The following is a 20,475-nucleotide window of genomic DNA, read 5'->3' on the forward strand; positions in this document are numbered from 1 at the left end:
TGACTCTGCTAGCTTAGAAAAATCCACTTTTTTAGGAAGTCGGTTCATGCAGAACGGAGTAATGAAACCAGCAGCAAAGAGGGAAACGATGAACCACTACCAGCAGAACAGCAGTTCACTTAAGATCTATAATTACCATACGGTTTCATAGACGTACTTCGGTTTCAAACAGACACAACAGCTCTTGTCACAACAGCAGGTCCCTGTGATTTGATATAAATGGTATATTTGACCTGCTCCAGTGGCAGCTGAGTCCAGGTGAAATATACGGCACAGATGAATGACGGGATAATCCCGGTGCTCATGAATCCCATATATCTTTGCAACAAAGGGTGGTGGATTAAAAGTACGTTTTAATCCCGGAACCAACATTAAAGCAGGTCGTAATTCGGCATGCCCACAGGGCGTTTTGATGATGGCTTGGGTGAACAGGCTAAAAGAGAAGCCACACAGAACGTAGGTGCCACCTGGGAAAAAAAGAATAAATGTTTTTAATGCATAGTGGGTGAGTCACTGACATTTCACTCTGGTACACACCTGAGCACGGTACAGTATGTGTGACTGTTCTAGAGGAAGAGCTCAGAGCTAGACCAACTAGTTTTGCATAATGAGGAAATGGCCAGAAGGGGCCTGTTATTAAAACAACACTAAAACTATGAACAGATGCAAGCCGTGCACTGCTGTTGCAGGGTTTTGTTGTCAAAGCTGAAGTTGGGTAAATCTCTGTTAAAATGTGCTTCTTAGCTGTCTCCTTTCTGTTTCTGACAGGGAGACTCGGCTTCCTCCAAGTATGGGACAACATTCAACGGAAGAGATGATGCTCCAGTTAAAGATTCCTTATCGATTTCTGGAATCTTAACGTCAGTTTTGACCATCCTTTATAGACCGAAGAGCTGGACTCTCTGTGGAATATTCTCCAGATCGCCTGATTTCTTTTTTAGATTTTGATTATTTCACCTGACATACAGAAATATTTTCTAATCTGGAAGTTTACAAGTCCTGACAAGGAGAAGATCAAGTTGCAAGGATAATTCTAGTAGGTATTTATCACACAGAGGAGTCGACGGCAGCATTCTTGCACCTATCGCCATGCCAGACGAGTTCCAAAACTTTCAGGACAAGTCGAGGCCTGGAGGCGAGGCGTCCTTAGTGCCTAACGTTGTTGTCATATCCAGCAATGGGAAGGGCAAAAGTGATTTTTTGCAGCTTGATGACTTCAGTCACGCAACAAAGGGCCCCGCACAGCCTGCATGCAGCAGTGGCAGAAACGTTTTAAAAGAAAATAGCAGCACAACTAAGCCCCCAGGTGAGAGCAGGTCAGGACTTGGTGGGTCCCCAGGTTCCGTACAGATGGGTGAGGTGAAAACTGCACATGCTCCTGAACCCCTCAAGACTGTTTCTGTGTTCAAGGGGAGAGAATTGACTCCACAGAGGATGGATGATGCTGCTCCAGTCAGCCTGTCCTGTGAGAATGGCAGCAGCACTTCACTGCAACTGAACAGCGGCACCGATTCGGACTACGGCAGCACAAAGTCCGACCGTTGTAATGCACGCACTAGTTTCAGCTCCGACATTGGGGATGAAGATTTTTTAGAGCTTGATGGAAAGGCGTTTGAGAAGACCAGCTCCATCTCTGCTGTCAATCTGTCTGAATCCAGTTTAGATGTTTCTAAATCAAATAAATTCGCCAAAGACTGCCCCAGCGATAACAGAGACCTTGAGTTTTCAGACTTGACTGATAAATCCAATGTTGGGTGCAGCTCCTCTGGATTTCCAGACGTTTCCTTCCAAGTTAGTCAAACCAGAGACAGCATAGATGTCAGGTCATCTGTGCAGGATGAAGACGATGATGGACAAAGCACTCGGTCCAGGCGGAGTGTGAGAGAGGGGTTGTGTTGTTGCTATCAGACCACCAACAGGGCTTTCCTTCGATGTGTTGAAGAGACCCCAGCCATGTTGTCTGGTCTTGTGCTGTCCTTGATCTTCTGTGTGGTCATCATCGTCGTCATTCCTACTACAAGGGTGAGTTTGCATGCACAAAATAACTTCAACACTCATGTTTCTTGTAGCTTGTTGCAATGATCAGTTAACAGTAAAGCAAAAATCCTGAGAATACAGTTTGAGCTATCGACTTTTCGAATATACGCAACTCCAGTCCTCTTTTTTCAGGCTTTTCCCCTACGTTGCACCTCTAGATTACAGAAACTCCCACTTGTTCATGCAGGATCAGTTTTACGTTTTCCACCCATTGTTTACACCTTTTCTACCATATTTCCTAGCATAACACACCTATGTAACAGTATAACATTTTAGCATGCTAGCTATTTGGTGTGGAGTTTTTATGGTCAAAATTAAGGCCGTGTTTAGCTTTCGTGGTTTACGCTTCACTTAAAAGTCACAGCAGCTCAGCACCAACAATCTGAGGAAACCCTAAGAACAACTGGTCAAAACTTCCAGATGCCAAGGTAACAAACTGACAGACGGCTCTACCAGTGGGAAAAGGACAGGCTGCGTTCACAGGCAACAGGTCCGTCACCTAAACGTTTCTCAACAAGAACGGAACCAGACTTAACAGGACGTGTAAAACAACTTCTTAAGTGCAATTTGCAAACAGAAAGTGACATTCCATCGGTAAGGGCGCAACGGATCATCCTTGATCCGTACGAATCTCTCTCTACAATTTGGCATGCACGCGGTTCGCGGATCGGTCACGGAGAGGGCGGAGGCGCTACCTGTTCAAATGAGAAATGCACAGCGGTGGTCATGGCGGAGGATGAAAAACCACCTGCATCCTTTAAGTCACCTGTATGGGAGCATTTTGACTCCCCTGTAAAATATTACGATGATACAAATGGCAAAAATTAACAGGCGCACGTATCTCCAGTCTGACGGTGCAACGCCGCTCACACATATCTCCGGTCGCTGTGGTGGTGGTGGTGGTGCATGAAACATGCCTCGGACATAACATAAACGTGGTGGGACCTGTAAACAGTGCTGGACAAATCTGTAAAATAGGACAAAAGAAAAATAAGCAGTGCACCAGAAAGGTGAGGGGATGAGTGAAAGCTGAATGCGAAGGGACCTTTTAACATTTATTGGGCAAGCCATTTTAACATTTAATCAGCGATTGGACCTCTGTCTAACTCCTGCTTTTATAGCAAGTTACAAATTGAGCAGAAATATTGCACTAAGTGTTCTAAAAATAAAGAGACAGAGAGAGCAAAGCTATTTGGTCTTTTTCTTTCTGCTTATCCAATAAAAATGATCCAATCCGTGACTGAAAACCGTGAGCCGAACCGGGAAATTTTTGATCCGTCGCACCACTATCCGTCGGTGATGCTAGCTAGCCTAACTCAGGCTTTGCTTTCTGTTCACCTGTGTCAAACCGAAAAGAGTTGGGAGAGGCAGTCAAAGCACAGTTTGATGAGCAGATATGGTCAAATCATGAACAGGATGTTCCAACTGATTGGATTTGGTTTTTCCAGGATCGTACATTTCAGAGGCCATTACAGTTATTTTTTCCTTTGACAAAACATTGAATATATTGGTTGCCATTATTGGTATGTGAAGTAAATTTCTAACAAAATGGCAAAAATACTCCAGAAAAAGATCTCAAACTAAACAGTAAATAAAAACAGAGAATGAATGCATATTGCACAGCATCTCTCATGTCACAGATCAAAACCTAGATCAGTGATCCCCAGCTCCCTTCCCCGAGGGCCAGTGTCCTTATGTAACAGTTTAATTTGTTCTTGAAACAACTAAAATAAGTGTAATAATTTAATTGTTACACTTATTTTAGTTGTTTCCCTGATCCAACACACTTGATTCACCTGTTCAGCAGCTCATCAGGCTCTGCAGAAGCCTGTTGATCACCTGCTAATTAAAACCAGGAATGTTGAAGCAGGAACAGTAAGACATGCTGGATACCAGCCCTCGGGAAGGAAGTTGGGGATGACTGCCTTAGATCAGGTTATGTTGAATGATTATTTCCTAAATCTCTTAAATGAGTTGCAAAAAGCAACTGTAACCAGTCGTGGTTGACGGTAAATACGCGTTTAATCTCCATGTCTCTGTAGACAGGATCAAAAAGAGAGCATTGCTGGAAATTGTTTTGCAGCCAACCACAGAGACGGCGTGAAAGTGAAGCATTAAACCAGTTTTCCCTGAACACCAGAACATTCTTACGCTTCGATTTAAGAGTCTGTGTGACTTCTCATCTTTCCACCACCGCGGAGCACATGACAACAGTTCAAACAGTGTAGAAGTTATCAGAACTGACGTGCGTATGAAAAGGCCGTTTGTGACGCCCTCACTCTGTTTATATGGATTTTAAATTGGAGTTCAGTGAAGCATGAAAACGGGAAGAAAAATAAACTCTTAATCCTTTCGATGAGATTTTTGACTCATAGTGCGTAGAGTTTTAGAACGCTTCTTTTATATTTGAGCAGCTTATCTTGTGATTCACGTGCACTTCCTCAGAAACGGAACCAGCCGTCACACCTACTCAGACCTGCGGACGGGACTGGTTGTTCTGTGGTGACACCACATGCTGTTTTGTTCATGTTTGGATCAAAGCGCTGTAACAGACTAGGATTGTATCCTCATTAGACTTTTCTGTTTGCTGTTATAAAGCAGTGTTGTGTTTGCGTGGCTCTGGGTGTTTCAGCTGTGCGTAGCAACAGAAGGATCCTGGACAAATGAGAATCAATACCAGCGTGTTTTTACTTATCTATTCTCTTCACTGCAAATCTGGAACCATTTAAGATATCTGAAAAAGTATCAGAAAGCAGATAAATTGTGCTTTTAATACCATTAATCACAGCCCCCAGGACTCCTGTGATTGGGACTCTAATTACAGCCAAGAGTGTCACATGAGATTCTCAGTACTTTAACTCCTGGATGCTCTGAAAGTAGACAATGATTGCTTCTTTCCACAGAATTGTGTAATTACGCTGGTCCTCACGGCAAAGCTAACTCGGTTGAGCCTGTTTATAATTATGGTAATAATCAGAGAGTTGAACTTTCCACGCCACGCCCCCCGTTTGGAAGAAACTAGTCCACGATGCCACCTCCTCTCATCAGCACGCCTTTTTAATCTCCAAAAGCGATAAACTCCTACACTTCATCAGCTCCAGCTCGTGCACCACCTCAGCAGCGAGGAGTGGATTCCCTCTTGTACTGCGTGGCCATCTTGTTGCCGTGGAAACGCAATTTGTGTAACAAAAAAACCAAAACTGAGTCATGACATTACTTTTTATGACTTGAAAAATAAAATAAAACAAAATAAGAGCTCACTCATAATTTACTCATTCACGCCAAAAATGTTTCTAACTCGACTCTGATGTTAAAGCAGAGACGGATCGGGCTTTGTCCACCGTGTTGGTTTCAAAACAGAACAGTGGAGAGCGCCATCTACTGACGGGAGTCCAACTTTTCTGATGCACGCACCAACTAGTGGTGTAGAGGGGAAACTTGTTTTTTCAGATGACACATTTGACGTTCTCGTTCACTAATTTTTTTTAACTGAACTTGCTGTTGTGTCTTGTATAAATGAGTCATTTTCTGTGGGAAAAAAAAGCTCTGGCACTCCTATTTCAGGAAGTAGAAGTTAATCGGAGCAATGGGAGTGGAAAAAGGTGGGATTTTACTCATCGATGTTCATGAACCATCTCTCTGATTGGCTAACAGCAACACAACTCTTCCGCTGTCTTTGTTTAGTAAAAAAAAGCAATGTTTATGTTTTATCTCCATTAATAACACAAGCCTGAAGGAGTTCTGCCATGTGGAGTTCCTATATGCTAACAGTTAGCATTTTAACAGCCATGGCGCGGTCCACGCTCTCCTTCTTGCGTTCACAAGCCAAGGTGAACTAATTTTCCCCGTGACATAGAAGAGACTGGCGTTTTCCCATCTATTCCCTGTCTGCAGCTGATGCAGGTGAGAGGGGTGGAGGAAAACGTTCCCGTTCAGCACACACACACGAAACCTTAGATATTTAAGAAAGAGCAAGTTAACACGGTTTCTTGGTGATCAAGAACTTTAAGAAACAAAATGTTGACCATGAATCATGGTCCTCATCATTAACAGCTAAGGGCGGATCACATTGATTCTTTATTGGTCTCTTAAGAAGAAACCATTTCGTCACAACAGCAGGTGCAAAGGGCAGGAATATACAAAATCTGAAACGGTACCCAATGAGAACATAGTGAGATAAAATGCTGATTATAAATGAATCAAAAACAGAATGGAAAGTTGACTGAAAACCACCTGCATTAAATGAAATTAGTGCCGTCTATAATGTGTTTTAAAGCCCATCTGATTCTAATGTGTCTTCTTTAGCTGGATCAGTTATAAACACATTACCCACCTGTCTGAAATGATGCTTTCATGCTAATGAAAAAAAGGCATTTTAATACTAGTCCCTAAATGTTGAGCGTCCTTCTTTAATATCGTCAAGAGATGAATCAAAACGGGTCAGTGCCTATTAGGTAAAAGGTAATGCTTTTTTAAAATGTCATTATAATGTAACATCATTAGTTCTGATGTGGCTGCAGATCAAACTTACCTTGAATTTAGCCACAGCTTCAGGAAATGCACTGACTACTGTTATTATTATTATTATTATCATTATTATTATTATTATTATTATTATTATTATTATTATTATTACTATTATTATTAATATTACTGTTGTTGTTGTTGTTGAAGCCTCAGGAAGTGAACCAGCATGTTGCTGCCCTGGCGGTGGTATGTGTGGTTCTCTGCCTGAGTGTGCTCCTTTTGGTCTGCCTGCCCTGGCTGGCCACTATGAGGCGCTGTGGAGGAGCTCTGGCCCTCTTTGTTTGGGGAACTCTTTACATCACCGCCATGGTCTTCGTCTTCACAGGGGGGGCTGTGACGGCATGGGAACAAGTGAGAGGAAGCAAAACGAATCAAATTGACGTTTTTAGGAAACCGTCTCCTGACTTGGATTCTGGTTTTCCAGGTGGCATTTTTCCTCTTCCTCTCCCTGAGCGTGTACACCGTGTTGCCCCTGTCTCTGGCCTGGGCCCTCATGGTTGGGATTGGGACCAGTCTTTCACACATCATCATCATCAGTGTTTATGTCACCATCAAGAGCCCAAACACACCACAGTTGGCTGAGCAGGTAAAAACCTACCAATAAACAAGACATCTTTATGTTTTCATGTGATAATAATCACAGTTTTAGGTAATATTAGAGATAGATGTTGGTGAAAGTTACAGTTTACCTGTCCATCTAAAGACATGTGACGTTGAGCTCAGGCCAGCTTTTAGTTTCTCTGGAAACATGTAAATGTTCTGTAACATTTGTTACTGTTTCACACAGAGATCCTAAAATAGCTGGAGTGTAAACACATATTTGTTTAACAGGTTTCCATGCTTTACTTTTCATCAATGCAAGTTCAACAGAAACATTTCAGATGTGGAGTCATCTCATTTTTATATAGCTGAAGTGGTTCATTGTCTTCTCAGTCCAGAATGATAGTTAGGTCGTAAGTCAGCTGCTGCTCTTTCCTGCTTTTCCAGCTGGTGGCGAATGCTATGCTGCTGGTGTGCGTGAACTGGGTTGGATTCTTTCACCTGTGGATGACCGAGAAAAATCTCAGGACGTCCAATCGCAAGAGACAGGATTTCAGCGCCATACACAGCAAGAAGGAGATAAAACAAATTCAGCAGGTACAAACTCTAGCTATTGAAAATGTTTTAAGTTATAAAAATTTTAAATACACATTTAACACACCCAGTTTACATCAAAGCTTTTATCCAGGGACTAAACGTTTCGGTGTGTGGCTACAATGTAACTTATTACTGGGGATGTAAGAACATATTCGTCCATTTTCAGTCACTTATCTGGAGTCGGGTCGCGGGGGCAGCAGCCTAAGCAGGGAGACCCAGACTTCTCTCCCCCCAGGTGCTTGGGCCAGCTCCTCCAATGGAATCCCAAGGCATTCCCTGGCCAACTGAAAGATATAGTCCCTCCAACGTGTCCTGGGTCTCCCTTTAGGCCTCCTCCCGGTTGGACGTGCCCGGACAACGTCACCAGGGAGGCGTCCAGGAGGCATCCTGACCTGGGGTTTCATTTATCAAACATTGCGTAGAATCCTTACTAAAACCGTACTTGAGCTCAGCAAAAAAAATCCACTTACACCAAGTAGGTTTGTGACCAATAAAACATCGAGTACGCACAGCTGCACGCAATCTCCGCTTCATAAATCAGAGACTAATGAGGCAGGTTCTCAGCTGCTTTTTAGTTACATCCCGCCCTCACCACGCCCACTTTCTGCCATAAATGATCAATGCAAAGTGCCTTGTGGACCTCATGCATATATATAAGCCGGCTCGTTGCAGCATTTCGATCGCCACTGCAGATCAAGGAAGCACTATTTCACAAGCAGAAATTGAGGTACTTGTGGGTGAGGCGGAGAAATGAAAGGAAGTGCTTTTGCAAAACAAATAAGAGAAAATCCACGGAGTGGCACAGCGTTGCAAAAGCCATCAATGCTGTGAGTTCTTCAGAGAGATCTGTAGCGGACATAAAAAAAATGGTCCGATCAGGATTCGATCCCCAGACTGCAGGTGCTTTCCATGTCCAAAAATGTGCATAAGCCAGGTCCTTAGTCAACTTAAAGTTACGTACATTTTTCCGCTAATATTTCTTTTATAAATCCCAAAGTTTGCATGGAAAGTTGCTTACGCAGTTTTCCGACCTCGTTTTCTGCATAAGCAAGCTTTAGAAATGAGGCCCCATGTGCCTGAACCACCTCAACTGGCTCCTCTCAATGTGGAGGAGCAGCGGGTCTACTCCAAGCCCCCCCCCCGGATAACTGAGCTTCCCACCCTATCTCTAAGGGAGACCCCAGCCACCCTGCACAGAAAATTCATTTCAGCCGCTTGTATCCGCAATCTCGTTCTTTTGGTCACTACCCAAAGTTCGTGACCATAGGTGATGGTAGGAACGTAGATTGACTGGTAAATCGAGAGCACGAAGAGAGGTGGCTCGGGCATCTGGTTAGGGTGCCTCCTGGACACCTCCCTGGTGAGGTTTTCAGGACGCGCTGGAGGGACTAGATCTCTGGCCAGGGAACGCCTTGGGCTTCCCCCAGAGAAGCTGGTCCAAGTGGCTAGAAGTGGACAAAAATAAATGGATAGATAAATGGACAGATGACTTACCCGCACTTTATTGAATATATTTCTGTAACAATTTGATTACTTTGGTCTCTTTATAAAGGTAACAATTGTCAGATTTGTTGTAATGTGTAGATATTAGTTTATGTTATTGAATAAGTCTAAAGAACAAATGTGTAGTGAACAGAGAAAACATCTAAGGAGATTGCAGAAACGACTAAAATTGAGTCGAGAACCGTCCAATGCATTATTAAAAACTGTATATAATTTTATAGGGATGTAAGAAAATATCGATATTGTCACGCTCTGAGCAGGAGGAGTAGGACCCAAGATGCAGAGCACCAGACGACATGAGGCAGGAGTGAGTGAAATAAAAAAAGTAGAATCCTTTTAGGGTGATAATCCAAAAATCACGGACAGGGAGCCAAGCCAGGTATCGGGAAACACAAAAACAGATTCAGGAGGTCACCAACTGAGCAGGAGTCTCAGGTTTACACGGGGGAACAAATAAGCTGACAACAACAATGGACCGACAAACACTGAGGGACAAGACAGGGCTTTTACACAGAGGGAGGTGATCAGGGGAACAGGTGACAGGTGTGAGTGAGATCTGGAGGGAAGACGGGTGCATTCAATAAACTAAATGGGGAAAGAACTAAGCAGGAGGGAAGATGAACATTAACCTATAAAACACGGAATAACCAAACCTAAAGACTAAGGGCAAAAATAAACAACTAATAACTCGAGGGAAGCCTAGAGGGAGCTGGGAATAATAATGGGACGTAAGAGAACCTGGAGGAGAACAGGAGGAGGCTGGGGACAGAGGGACACAGAACATGACAGATATGGCAATATGTCGTGATTTTTTTTCCTGCAATATTATATTGATCTTCAAAAGCCACGTATCAAACTTTTGTCAGATTTTACATGCAAACATCTGTGTATTTTATTTTTTCTTTTGGTGCATTTCAAACGCAGACTGCTAGTTAGCAGCAGTGTTCAATGGGTTTTGTTTCCTCCATTGAAGCGTAAATCCCTCTATTATGGTTCAGATACCTCATGTTAAACATGTTAAGTGTCCGTTTGGGCTGTTTATTGAATTTTCCTACAATAAATTCAGTCTAAAAAATCACTAATATCATCTGGCTGAATGTATCGCAATATATCGTGATAAATCGTATTGCCTCCCTGCATCGTGATATGTATCGTATCGCCAGAATTTCGCCAATAAACATACTCAGAGGCAACTCGAGGTTTAGAGGTTTAGGGGTGCTAAGCACCCAGAGAACTACCCGGCAAACAGGTTAAAGTTAAATTTTTGCACATTTTAACACAATTTCATTCCTATATTTGTGAAAGAAAATACTTTTTTTTTTACATATAAAATATAGGTTTCACAAATCACAAGCTGTGTTTAATAGATTCTGCTATCAATGTAGAATAATCTGGTTCATGGTTTGAAGAGTCTAGGTCATTGGATCCCAATCTTTTTTCCTTGTGTCCAAGATAAGCCAGGACCCCCCCCCCCCCCCCCCCACACACACACACACACACACATTAAAATTCATTAATTTAAAACTTCATACAGAGATATAACCCTTATACAGGATTTTGATTATAATATTGCTATAGAGATTTATTTTTGCAAACAATATTGGTAACCTCATATACAGTACTTCGTTGGTCACAGACCCCAGGTTGGTAACCACTATAAGGGAAGATTAAAGATGCTCAGAGTGGATAAATTGGTTGCCGTTTCCTTACCGAAAACCAGAAATAGGAACCAACTTCAGCATCCATGTTACTGAAAATAATATTTTTAGATCTATTTGTTTAATTTAGATTTGAATTTTTCTACAAATTTCAAAATCCTGTTGAAAAAAATCAGTGTTCTTTCTGAAAAGTTTAAAAAAAAAATTCTGAATTTTAAAACTTAAATAAAATGAATTTTTTTTTTCAAAAAAGACAAAAAAATCTCTTGTAAATATTTATGAAATAGGAAAACGGATAATCGACTTCTTCTCAATAATGTCTGATCCAATCTTAACTTTTTTTCTCACAATTCTTAAAACTAATCATCATGGCTTTGAATCAATTATTTCAGCTGTTATTTTATGTGCTTTAAAGGGGTTTGGCTTGTAGGAAACAACACTACTCCACCACCTTGTCTGTGATAGAAGCTTATTTGAGCTTTAGCACCAACCTGTCCCATTACCAGAGGTGTCACCAGTCACTGCTTTGCAAGTCACAAGTAAGTCACGAGTCTTTCCAGTCAAGTCTCGAGTCAAGTCCAAGTCAAAGACAACCAAGTCCAAGTCGAGTCCAAAGTCAATGATATGGAAATCCAAGTCAAGTCCAAGTCCTTAACTTTGAATTTTCAAGTCATGTTCAAGTCACCTGTCCAACTTCAATATAATGACGATGATAATAAAGAAATTCCAGAAATAAATCTTCTTAAAGCTTCATTTATTTGCTTAAACAAGCAGAAAGTGCAACTGAAACTGATCATAAACAAAGTGCTGCTGCATTTAGCCGCACAAGATCAAACCCAAAACCAAGAATGATTTATGAGTTTTGTCCATGTCGTGCCACTTTTGTGCCAAAATATCATATACAGCTCAAGTCATCATCAAGTCAACAGATGCAAGTCGATTCAAGTCGCAAGTCATTGGCGTTCAAGTCTGAGTCAAGTCGTAAATCTTTATGGATTTTATCAAGTCAAGTCAGAAGTCATTAAAATAATGACTTGAGTCCAAGTCATGTGACTCGAGTCCACACCTCTGCCCGTTACTGAGGAACCTGTTGTGAGCAACAGTTTTGACACAGAGAGTAACGACTCTGACAAACATCACAGACCAGCTTTACCCGCGAGTCTTCATTGTAAGAGCGTTTTACCACCGCGTTTCACCGGTGTCTTTTCCTTCTGCCTCGGTGGTTCGTGCACGTCGCACGCTCCGGATTTGCTTTAAAGATCCGCCTCCTAGCATGATTGACAGTCTCTGCTTTCACAACACAACCAAGAGCGCTCGGAGCTCTGGGAAGGTGCGCAAGATCAAACCATTTTTGAGTAAGGGGACATTTACTGTAATTTTATTGTTAAAATATAACATTTTAATGAAGTACTGTATGTTTTTTTTATAATTAGTGGTATGTTTAAAATAAGCACAAACAGTGAAAATAAATTAATAGAAAACGCAATAACAGTCTAAAAATGTCCATGCACATCCCTGATATTTCATTGCATCTTGGTGACATAATCTTAACTGCATCTCCTTTGATTGATCGGAATACTGGCTTTCAACTCTGTGCAGCTCTTTGTTCAATGTTACTTTCCTTTAGCTGTGACAAACCTTTGGTTAGTTTGAAGTCAACAGAGGAATCCACTCATACAGCTTTCTCCAAGTTTAAAATCATTGAGTGTAATCACTCTCATTGAAGGGCTCTTTGTGTAGACAACCACAGCTTGGTACCTGTGTGCTTTTCTTCCTATTAAGCCAATAGATTAATCATTCACTTGTCTGAAGCTCAGCAGCAATAGAAAAGGCAAACCAAATGGGCACCATTCATTGCAAGCAAACAAAGAGATGAAACATGATCCACTGAGCAAACACGGCACCGCTTCAAGGAGGCCTTTGATAGCCGTCTCTTTATTTTACAGGCGGTAGCAACAGATCGCCATCTTTGCAAAACACAAATCAGACAGACCCTCAGCATAAAGTCTCAGAAGGCATCACACACCTTCGCTTCACACACTTCTAACCTCTGTTGTTGTTTTTTTGTCCTTGACAACAGGAAGGGCTTCTGCTGTCCGTGTTGCCGCGCTACATTGCTTTGAAGATAAAGACTGAGAAAATAAAGAAATCACAAAAGACCAAGGAAGGAAAGGATGACGAGAACAAGATGGCAAACTTCCACAACCTTTATGTGGCGCAATACAAAAATGTCAGGTACTGGTCTCTCTGTTATTGCTCATTGCTTGTGTTGCAAAAGCAATCTATGATCATCTGTGGCTTTTGTCTCAGCAGCATCATGAACCAGGCTCACTTACTCATTACATCTAGTTAATCCAACTGTTGTTTTGGGTATTACTGCTCGTCTGATGCTATTTGGGATGTTTACCAAACAGGGGCTGATAATACAGCCTTAATAAGTTTGTGCAGTTCCTTGGTCATCGTGATCATGGGAAGTCCTATGGGAGTCAAAGAAAAGGTCCCTTCACTGGAGAGAAAGTCGAGCACAACAAGCTGCCTCTAGTGGGCAAGTTTGAAAATGTATCGATTAGGAAATCAGGGACCTTCCCTAGTTGTTAGTACACCAATCGGAAACTTCATGCAGGTCCCTATGTGGGAGAGTGATCTGCATGAGTTTAGCTCACATTAACCTAGGGCAGTTTAAAGACTTCATCTGAAAGACTAAGGTTTGGGTAGATGATCCTGGAAAAAGCCGTTTAAATAATCTACGGTTAAAAAAAAACAATTTAAAGGTTCAGCTCCCTTTGTTCAGGCCCCTCCCCCAAGCCAGTGGTTCCCAACCTTTTTCCCAAGGGACCCCGTTTTTTTACCAGTAAAATTTTTGACGACCCCCTCCCATTCTCTCTTCCAGTACAAACATTATTAAGAAATTATAAAATTGTTCAAGCACATTTTAATATGCTTTGATTCAATAGATAACAGTAATAGTAGGCTCCAGTACAGAACAAAGTCATTAACAAAACCAAACAGAGCATAATGTGCTTGACAGTTTGTGTTACTTTTCTGAACACATTGTTTCTTGTAAACACTGATGAATCAATCATTCCTTTCAATAAACGTTTGACACATAAAAAATACACAGAGCAAAATGTACTTAAATGTGTATATTACTGTTTACACTAGATTATTTACTGTAAAGGCTGTGATTAATCAACCAGTCCTATCTTTAATGAACTTTTGACACTTGAAAATAAAACAGTGAGCTGAGCAAAATGTTCTTAAAAGTGTGTTACTTTTTCTGTACTAATTATTTCCTGTCTTAATATCAGTAAACTTTTCACTCATGAAAAAAAAAGTGAGCAAAATGTAGGCTATAAACAAGTAATAAATGAAGTTTTAACCCCTTAAAGTGGAGAGGTCCTGGCAACCCACTGACATGCTTTGGCGCCCCCTTGTGGGGGTCGGGACCCCCAGGTTAGGAACCACTGTCCTAAGCAACAGCCCCAGAATACAGGAGAATGCCAGACTTGACGGATACTGTCGAACAGCCTAATAACATAAAAAATTTTCACCTTTTTGACCTGTTGTTGGCACCATTTCTGCCGCAAGTACTAACATAACAGCTACAGAGCTTCCAGGTTTCTGACAGGCTCCTCATAGTCAGGATGACTCTGGACTCTGTCCCTAATAAAGGTTTAAGAGAGCGAAGCCACTAGGACTGAAATTGCGATTTCAAACAACAGGATTACATGATTGCCAAAGCTGCAGTTATTTGTTGCGCACCTGACTGACCCAGGATCTGTTGTCAATTTCTTTATGCATCCAGATTTTGCCATTTCACGGCGGGAGCAGCGAGTTTGGTGGGGCTAAGCCCAAATGCTCAGCTGAGAGAGCCTCATATTTTGGTTATTTTCTGGTACAGCTGATAAAAAGTGATGAATGGAATTTACCATAATAGCATACCACTACCACATAATAACTAACCACTCAGGCTACGTAACCATATAACCATGTAGCATGCTAACTAAAATAGCTAGGAGAAAACTATCTCCTACCCCAGCTTTAGGACAACGTCTTGTCTAAGTCCAGTTGCTTTTTAAAGCAATTCTTAGGACACTGATTTAAATCCACTGCTTGTTTATTGATGTAGAGAACATATTGGTAAAAACTTGTTAAACAGCATTCAGGTGCTTTAGAGTGTGCATTGGATGCACACAAATAAAAGAAAACCGTATTTGTCTGTATGAATTTGTGCAGCATCCTGTATGCAGACATCGTTGGCTTCACAAAGCTGGCCAGTACCTGCTCCCCAGAGGAGCTGGTCGCTGTCCTCAACAAGCTTTTTGGCAGATTTGATGACATCGCCATGGTAACGCTGTAACATTTGTAAAATGTTTAATCTATTTTCAACACTGGGCCTCTCCTTCATAGTCCTCTCTTATTATTTTATGTGTGTAGAAGAATGGGTGTCTTCGCATCAAGATCCTGGGTGACTGCTACTATTGTGTGTCCGGCTTACCTGAGCCCATTCCTGACCACGCCAAGAACTGTGTTCAGATGGGCTTGGACATGTGCACTGCCATCGGGTCAGTTTATCTTCATTCGTCTGACATGCGGCTGATGTTTTGGTCTGTCAGCCGAACTTTTCTGTGACAGTTTTAGAATTTCCACGTAGCTTTCAGAATAACATTTCTAATAAATATCAAAATAATGATGGTTGGTGAAGGATATTGTGTTAAGAGTGACCAGATTTTGAATGGATCAGCCCCTTGTTGGTTTTTGGTTTACAAGTGAGCTCTCTTCCTGTAAGCTGCAGTGTTATTATTGTCTGTCTGACATAATGCATAGAGATAGCTATTTCCTACACATTAACCAAATTTAAGTTGAATCGTCAGTCCTTTCCCTGTGGACGTAAAGCTGTCCCCATGAGATTGGATCACTTTGGACTTGGCAGAAGACGGCATAAGCAAACCTTTTGTGTCCAAAAATTCAAAAGTGCTGTAGATGGTTTTTATTCTAGAAATGATCGTGAGTATTTTCAAGACTGTTTATCTAAATTCAGCAATGTGTTGGTCTCTCTGTAGTAACCTGCGAGAGGTGACGAGGGTTGACATAAACATGAGGGTTGGCATTCACACCGGCAATGTGCTCTCTGGTGTGATTGGTGAACAGAAGTGGCAGTACGACGTGTGGTCAGATGATGTTACTTTAGCCAATCAGATGGAGTCTGGAGGAGTTCCTGGGTGAGAAAACCTCAAGCTCAGATGTTGAAAATGTGATTAAATATGAATTTCTAGGGATTTAACTGATTATTATAAAATAACAGGCGAGTCCACATAACAGAGGAAACGCTGCAGCATTTGAACAGAAAATACAAAGTGGAAGAGGGGAACGGAGAAAGTCGAAATCCTCATCTCAAAGGAAGAAAAACGTATCTCGTAATTGATCCTGACAAGGCTAACAGTGTCTCCAAACGGCCTAATGGGGTAGGTGTCGGCTGCCAGAACACTCAGGAGAGTTGAGCGCTGTTTTAAAAAAGTAACGTTAAAATAACCTTTACGGTAATTTCAGGCTCAGATTCTGGCACCAGGCCTGAGCAGGCAGAGGGCATCTGTCCGAATGTCTCAGTACCTCCAGTCCTGGTCCATCATCCACCCTTTTGCCGACCTAAGGAACCCTGAAAAAAAGAAGCATCTGAGGCCCTTTAAGGATATAATCAAGCGATCACAATTTGCAAAAGTAAGTATACAACATCTGCGGTTGTAAAAGGACTAAAGCCTAATTTGTACTTCTCTGTCAGCTCCGCAAGGGAGAGAAGCACACCGACGCACATGCATTGACAGAGATGTTGTGCTTTCAGCTTTCTCCTTCAGCTTGGGATTGTTGTAAAACAATTCCCCACCAGGACAACAGAGGGCGTAGCGCTATTCTGAGGTATCCAGTCACCATTACAGTCGCGTATCTGCTCCAAGAAAGTGTATCTACTATTAAATTTACATTGTTTTAATGTATTTCCGAGACTTTTGAACATGGATGAATTTGTCCCTTATTCTCCTCCACCTCATCATACCACTAAACTCACATTTCTCGTCTTTTCTGTCCACGAATGCGTGTCTCCGCACCAACCCAGACGGAGAATTATAAGTTAGGCTTTACAGTCCTGTACCTCTGATGGTTATTATTTATTTTTTCTGACAGTTTGGTTATGAATTATTGTTTATATTTAAAAGAGGAAAATGTTTTCTGCTTCATTCAGGAAGGACCACACGGCCGTGACAACCCCAACCGGTTTGTACCAAGCATTGTTAAGAGATTTGTTGAATCATAGAATTAATAATAAATAATAATAAGGTTAACATTTCACACATAAATCTCTCAAAACTGTAATTGTGGAAAAATCATAATGATATTTCAGTCATGTGAAGTCCCAACTTTTTGTGGCCAGTGTAAAATAAAGCTTTTTTGTAGAGCGCCAAAAGTAGGCGGAGTTTTCTCATCAGTGTCACCAAATAACATATTTCTCTGTGGGGAAATTTCTCAGTCGTTTGCTAGTTTTGCCTACCAGCTATCAAAAATCTCCCAAAGAAAATCTGTTTTTTTAGTAATGTTATTTTGTTTTTCTCAGCCTGTCAGTTGATAGCAGTATACGGGGATCAGTGGACACTGTGGACATTGTCGGGTGAGCGTGTCTCGATTGTTTTTGTAGCGATCTTCTACCTAAATACACTAAAACAAGTTAACTTCCATTTGTGAAATGATTACACTTTTAAAGTCATTTTTACTCATATCTGGTGTGTGTGTGTGTGTGTGTGTGTGTGTGTGTGTGTGTGTGTGTGTGTGTGTGTGTGTGTGTGTGTGTGTGTGTGTGTGTGTGTGTGTGTGTGTGTGTGTGTGTGTGTGTGTTTCTAATTCTTCAAATGATTCTTTCTCTCTTTAAATTCAGGAAGAAAGCAAAGAAACTCAACTGGTTGACTCTGCTGTTCAATGACTTCAAATTAGAGAGAGAGGTAGATTTTCTTAGCTTAAACTCAACTTAAGGAGTGTTGTTCTCAAGTGTATACAAAGAATTTAACATGCAGTGTTTTCTTTTTTCTGTGTGACAGATGAGGATTTTATCTTTCTCTGTACAACCTGAGATGAATCGGCTTCTGTTACTGTTTTGTTTTCAGTTTCGCCTCTCGGAGGTGACCGGTTTACACCACTCTATGAGCTGCGCTGCAGGGATCTTCATCACTCTTTTTATTGTCCAGATGCTCGTGTCTGAAATGTAAGTAGCCCTTTTAAATACATTCAAACGTGATTTCTGGAACAAATCTACTATTCTGCTGATGCCACAATAATGTGTCGTCTTTCCTTTTTCATTTTTTTGCTAATTTATGTAATTTTGCTTCTTAAAAGTAAATGCTGCAAATATTTTTAATTGAATATTTCAGGAACTATCAGATTGGAATATCATATGGTGTGACGTTTCTAGGAATGCTGCTACTTCAGTTGATTACGGCCACAGGATACTTGGAGGTAAACAGGACATTTGTGTATTAATACTGATGATAAATATACCAACTAACAGAACGATCGGATGTGTAAATCAGGAGTATTGATTTTCTTTTTGCTTTCTTGATATTTACTGGCTAGATATTGTCTCTTAAAATTAGGTAATTTCAAAAATAGTTTTTGAAACGAGTGATGGTTTTGACATTGGTTATTAGATTTGTAAAAATTTCCCCGGTTTTCCATCAGATGTGTAAGCAACGCTTAACGTCTTAGATTAGAATATTCCAACTGACATGTTTACATGAAGAATTTTTGATGTGATAGGGCATTTATTCCGATTACGTGCACCCATGTAAACGTAGCTACTGAGGCCTTGTCCACACCTAGCTGGGATTTTTTTTTAAAACAAATATCCGCCCTCCCAAAAAATAGCTGCCTCACCATCTCGTTTTTAGAAAAACCTCCATGCACATGTACCTGCATAAGTTTATTGTTAAGCACATTCATAGGCATGCCAGACCCGTAGGCAGACCTATTTACCCCAAATCCTATTCATTTTGTCTTCCTGCTTAACTTCAACAAAACATGAAACATGGCGCCTAGCTCGTTTGTGCCGAAAAACCTTCCTTAGACATGAGCACAGCTCTGAGGGCATCCATGATGTGGTGTAAACACATGGCTACATGGGCCGTCAGCATTTTTGTCGCAGACAGCGACATCGTGAAACCTTAAACTCTGGCTATTTCTGTCTGCACAGAAACACCTAAAACTGAAAAACGCTAATCTTCACTTCAGCCATAGTTTTGAAAAAGATTTGTTTTTGTTGCATAAAATCTGCATTTTCGTGTGGATGACGGTCCGAATCGTAGAAAAATACTTTCATTTTGGGAGATACCCGGCCACATGTAGACAGGGCCTAAATTGATATTTAAAATCAGTGTATCAATTTTTAATGGAGACATTACATGCACAAAAAAACATTTACTATTTTTCTCTTTTGTGGTGCAATTCAAACTCCGGCTGCTAGGTGGCAGCAGTTTTCACTGCTGTCATTCTGACTTGACAAGATTTTGCGATAACACTGGATGTGTCTTGGAAGCATCTGGCCTGAGTCTTCCAACTAAATTTGGTCTTAAACGTTGTAAATATCGTCTGACTTTTAGTATCACAATATATTGTATCATCTCTCTTGTGTTGTTATATCAATCTTATCGCAAGATTATTATTTTTACGCTTTACGCTCAGTAATGCAACTGTTCAGATTGGACCAGACAGGAAATCAAACACAGGAGCAGTATAAAGCATCCAAACAAATTCAAAATAAAAGACATGAGCAGATTTCCTTTTACTTAACTATTAAAAAAAAGAGATTGGATGTTGTCGGTGACGCCTTCTTGGCCAGGATAAAAAAGCAGACCTTTTTGGTACATGCTGTCCTTATTCTCCTTGGCTGCTATTACATGAACCGGCAAATTTTTTGCAATCTTGCAATTTTCCGGTCATCACACGGAACACATTCACCGCCATCGCATGTCGGAAATGCTCTTGATAGGAAGGGGCACCCCACTGAGGTTGTGGCGAAAACGCGTCTATTACGTTACACATCCGGAGGAAAGCCAGGGTTACATGATTAGTGATTCTTCTTCTTCTGTGTATAAGATGTGCCTGTCCATTTTATTTTTCCAGAAATGGCGCTCTAAGATGCCTTTGTGTGGCCAGTGGTTACTAAAGCTGTCAGACGGGATCTCGACTATAGTCGTGGTCAGGATGTTTCTGGTCATTCTCTGTGTGCTCATCATCTTGCTCATGGCTATCCTCAACTTGGTGAGGATCATCTCTTGTCCTAAAACATGCAGGATAGTGGCCCTCAAAACCAGGATTTGACCCATCTGGTTCAGTCATAAAGTGATTACACATAATATTAATTAAATCACTTAGCGGTCATCTTTTGTCGTATATTTCCTCTAGTTCTTCCTCCCTGGAAACAACTCCACCTCAGTGGCTAACACAACGGAGCTAGAAGGGCTCAGACTGTACGCTCTGCCTGTAAGTTCCTTTTCTTTTATGTGATCCATTTTTATTGTTCTAGAAGTCCTTTAAGGGACTGCTGTAACTACTCCCATTGAACAGATTGTTGTAA

The 20,475-nt window shown here is 41.2% G+C and overlaps 1 protein-coding gene across 2 annotated transcripts in view; it reads left to right on the forward strand.

Annotated features, from left to right (window-relative positions):
• Positions 1-20,475, forward strand: part of LOC107376988 (adenylate cyclase type 2) — a 32,133-nt gene that overhangs the window by 1,846 nt on the left and 9,812 nt on the right. For both annotated transcript variants that reach the window (XM_015946336.3, XM_054747442.2), the window contains exons 2-18: positions 769-2,022; positions 6,712-6,915; positions 6,989-7,150; positions 7,552-7,701; positions 12,943-13,097; positions 15,099-15,210; positions 15,300-15,427; positions 15,926-16,084; positions 16,168-16,327; positions 16,413-16,580; positions 17,098-17,129; positions 17,467-17,520; positions 17,785-17,848; positions 18,011-18,108; positions 18,275-18,359; positions 20,022-20,159; positions 20,304-20,381. In XM_015946336.3, the coding sequence (XP_015801822.3) occupies positions 1,090-2,022; positions 6,712-6,915; positions 6,989-7,150; positions 7,552-7,701; positions 12,943-13,097; positions 15,099-15,210; positions 15,300-15,427; positions 15,926-16,084; positions 16,168-16,327; positions 16,413-16,580; positions 17,098-17,129; positions 17,467-17,520; positions 17,785-17,848; positions 18,011-18,108; positions 18,275-18,359; positions 20,022-20,159; positions 20,304-20,381 (2,880 nt within the window). In that variant the 5' untranslated portion in view covers positions 769-1,089. The remainder of the gene's footprint in view (positions 1-768; positions 2,023-6,711; positions 6,916-6,988; positions 7,151-7,551; positions 7,702-12,942; positions 13,098-15,098; positions 15,211-15,299; positions 15,428-15,925; positions 16,085-16,167; positions 16,328-16,412; positions 16,581-17,097; positions 17,130-17,466; positions 17,521-17,784; positions 17,849-18,010; positions 18,109-18,274; positions 18,360-20,021; positions 20,160-20,303; positions 20,382-20,475) is intronic.

Source organism: Nothobranchius furzeri, chromosome 2, assembly GCF_043380555.1.
Source record: "Nothobranchius furzeri strain GRZ-AD chromosome 2, NfurGRZ-RIMD1, whole genome shotgun sequence".
In the NCBI taxonomy this organism is placed as follows: Eukaryota; Metazoa; Chordata; class Actinopteri; order Cyprinodontiformes; family Nothobranchiidae; genus Nothobranchius; species Nothobranchius furzeri.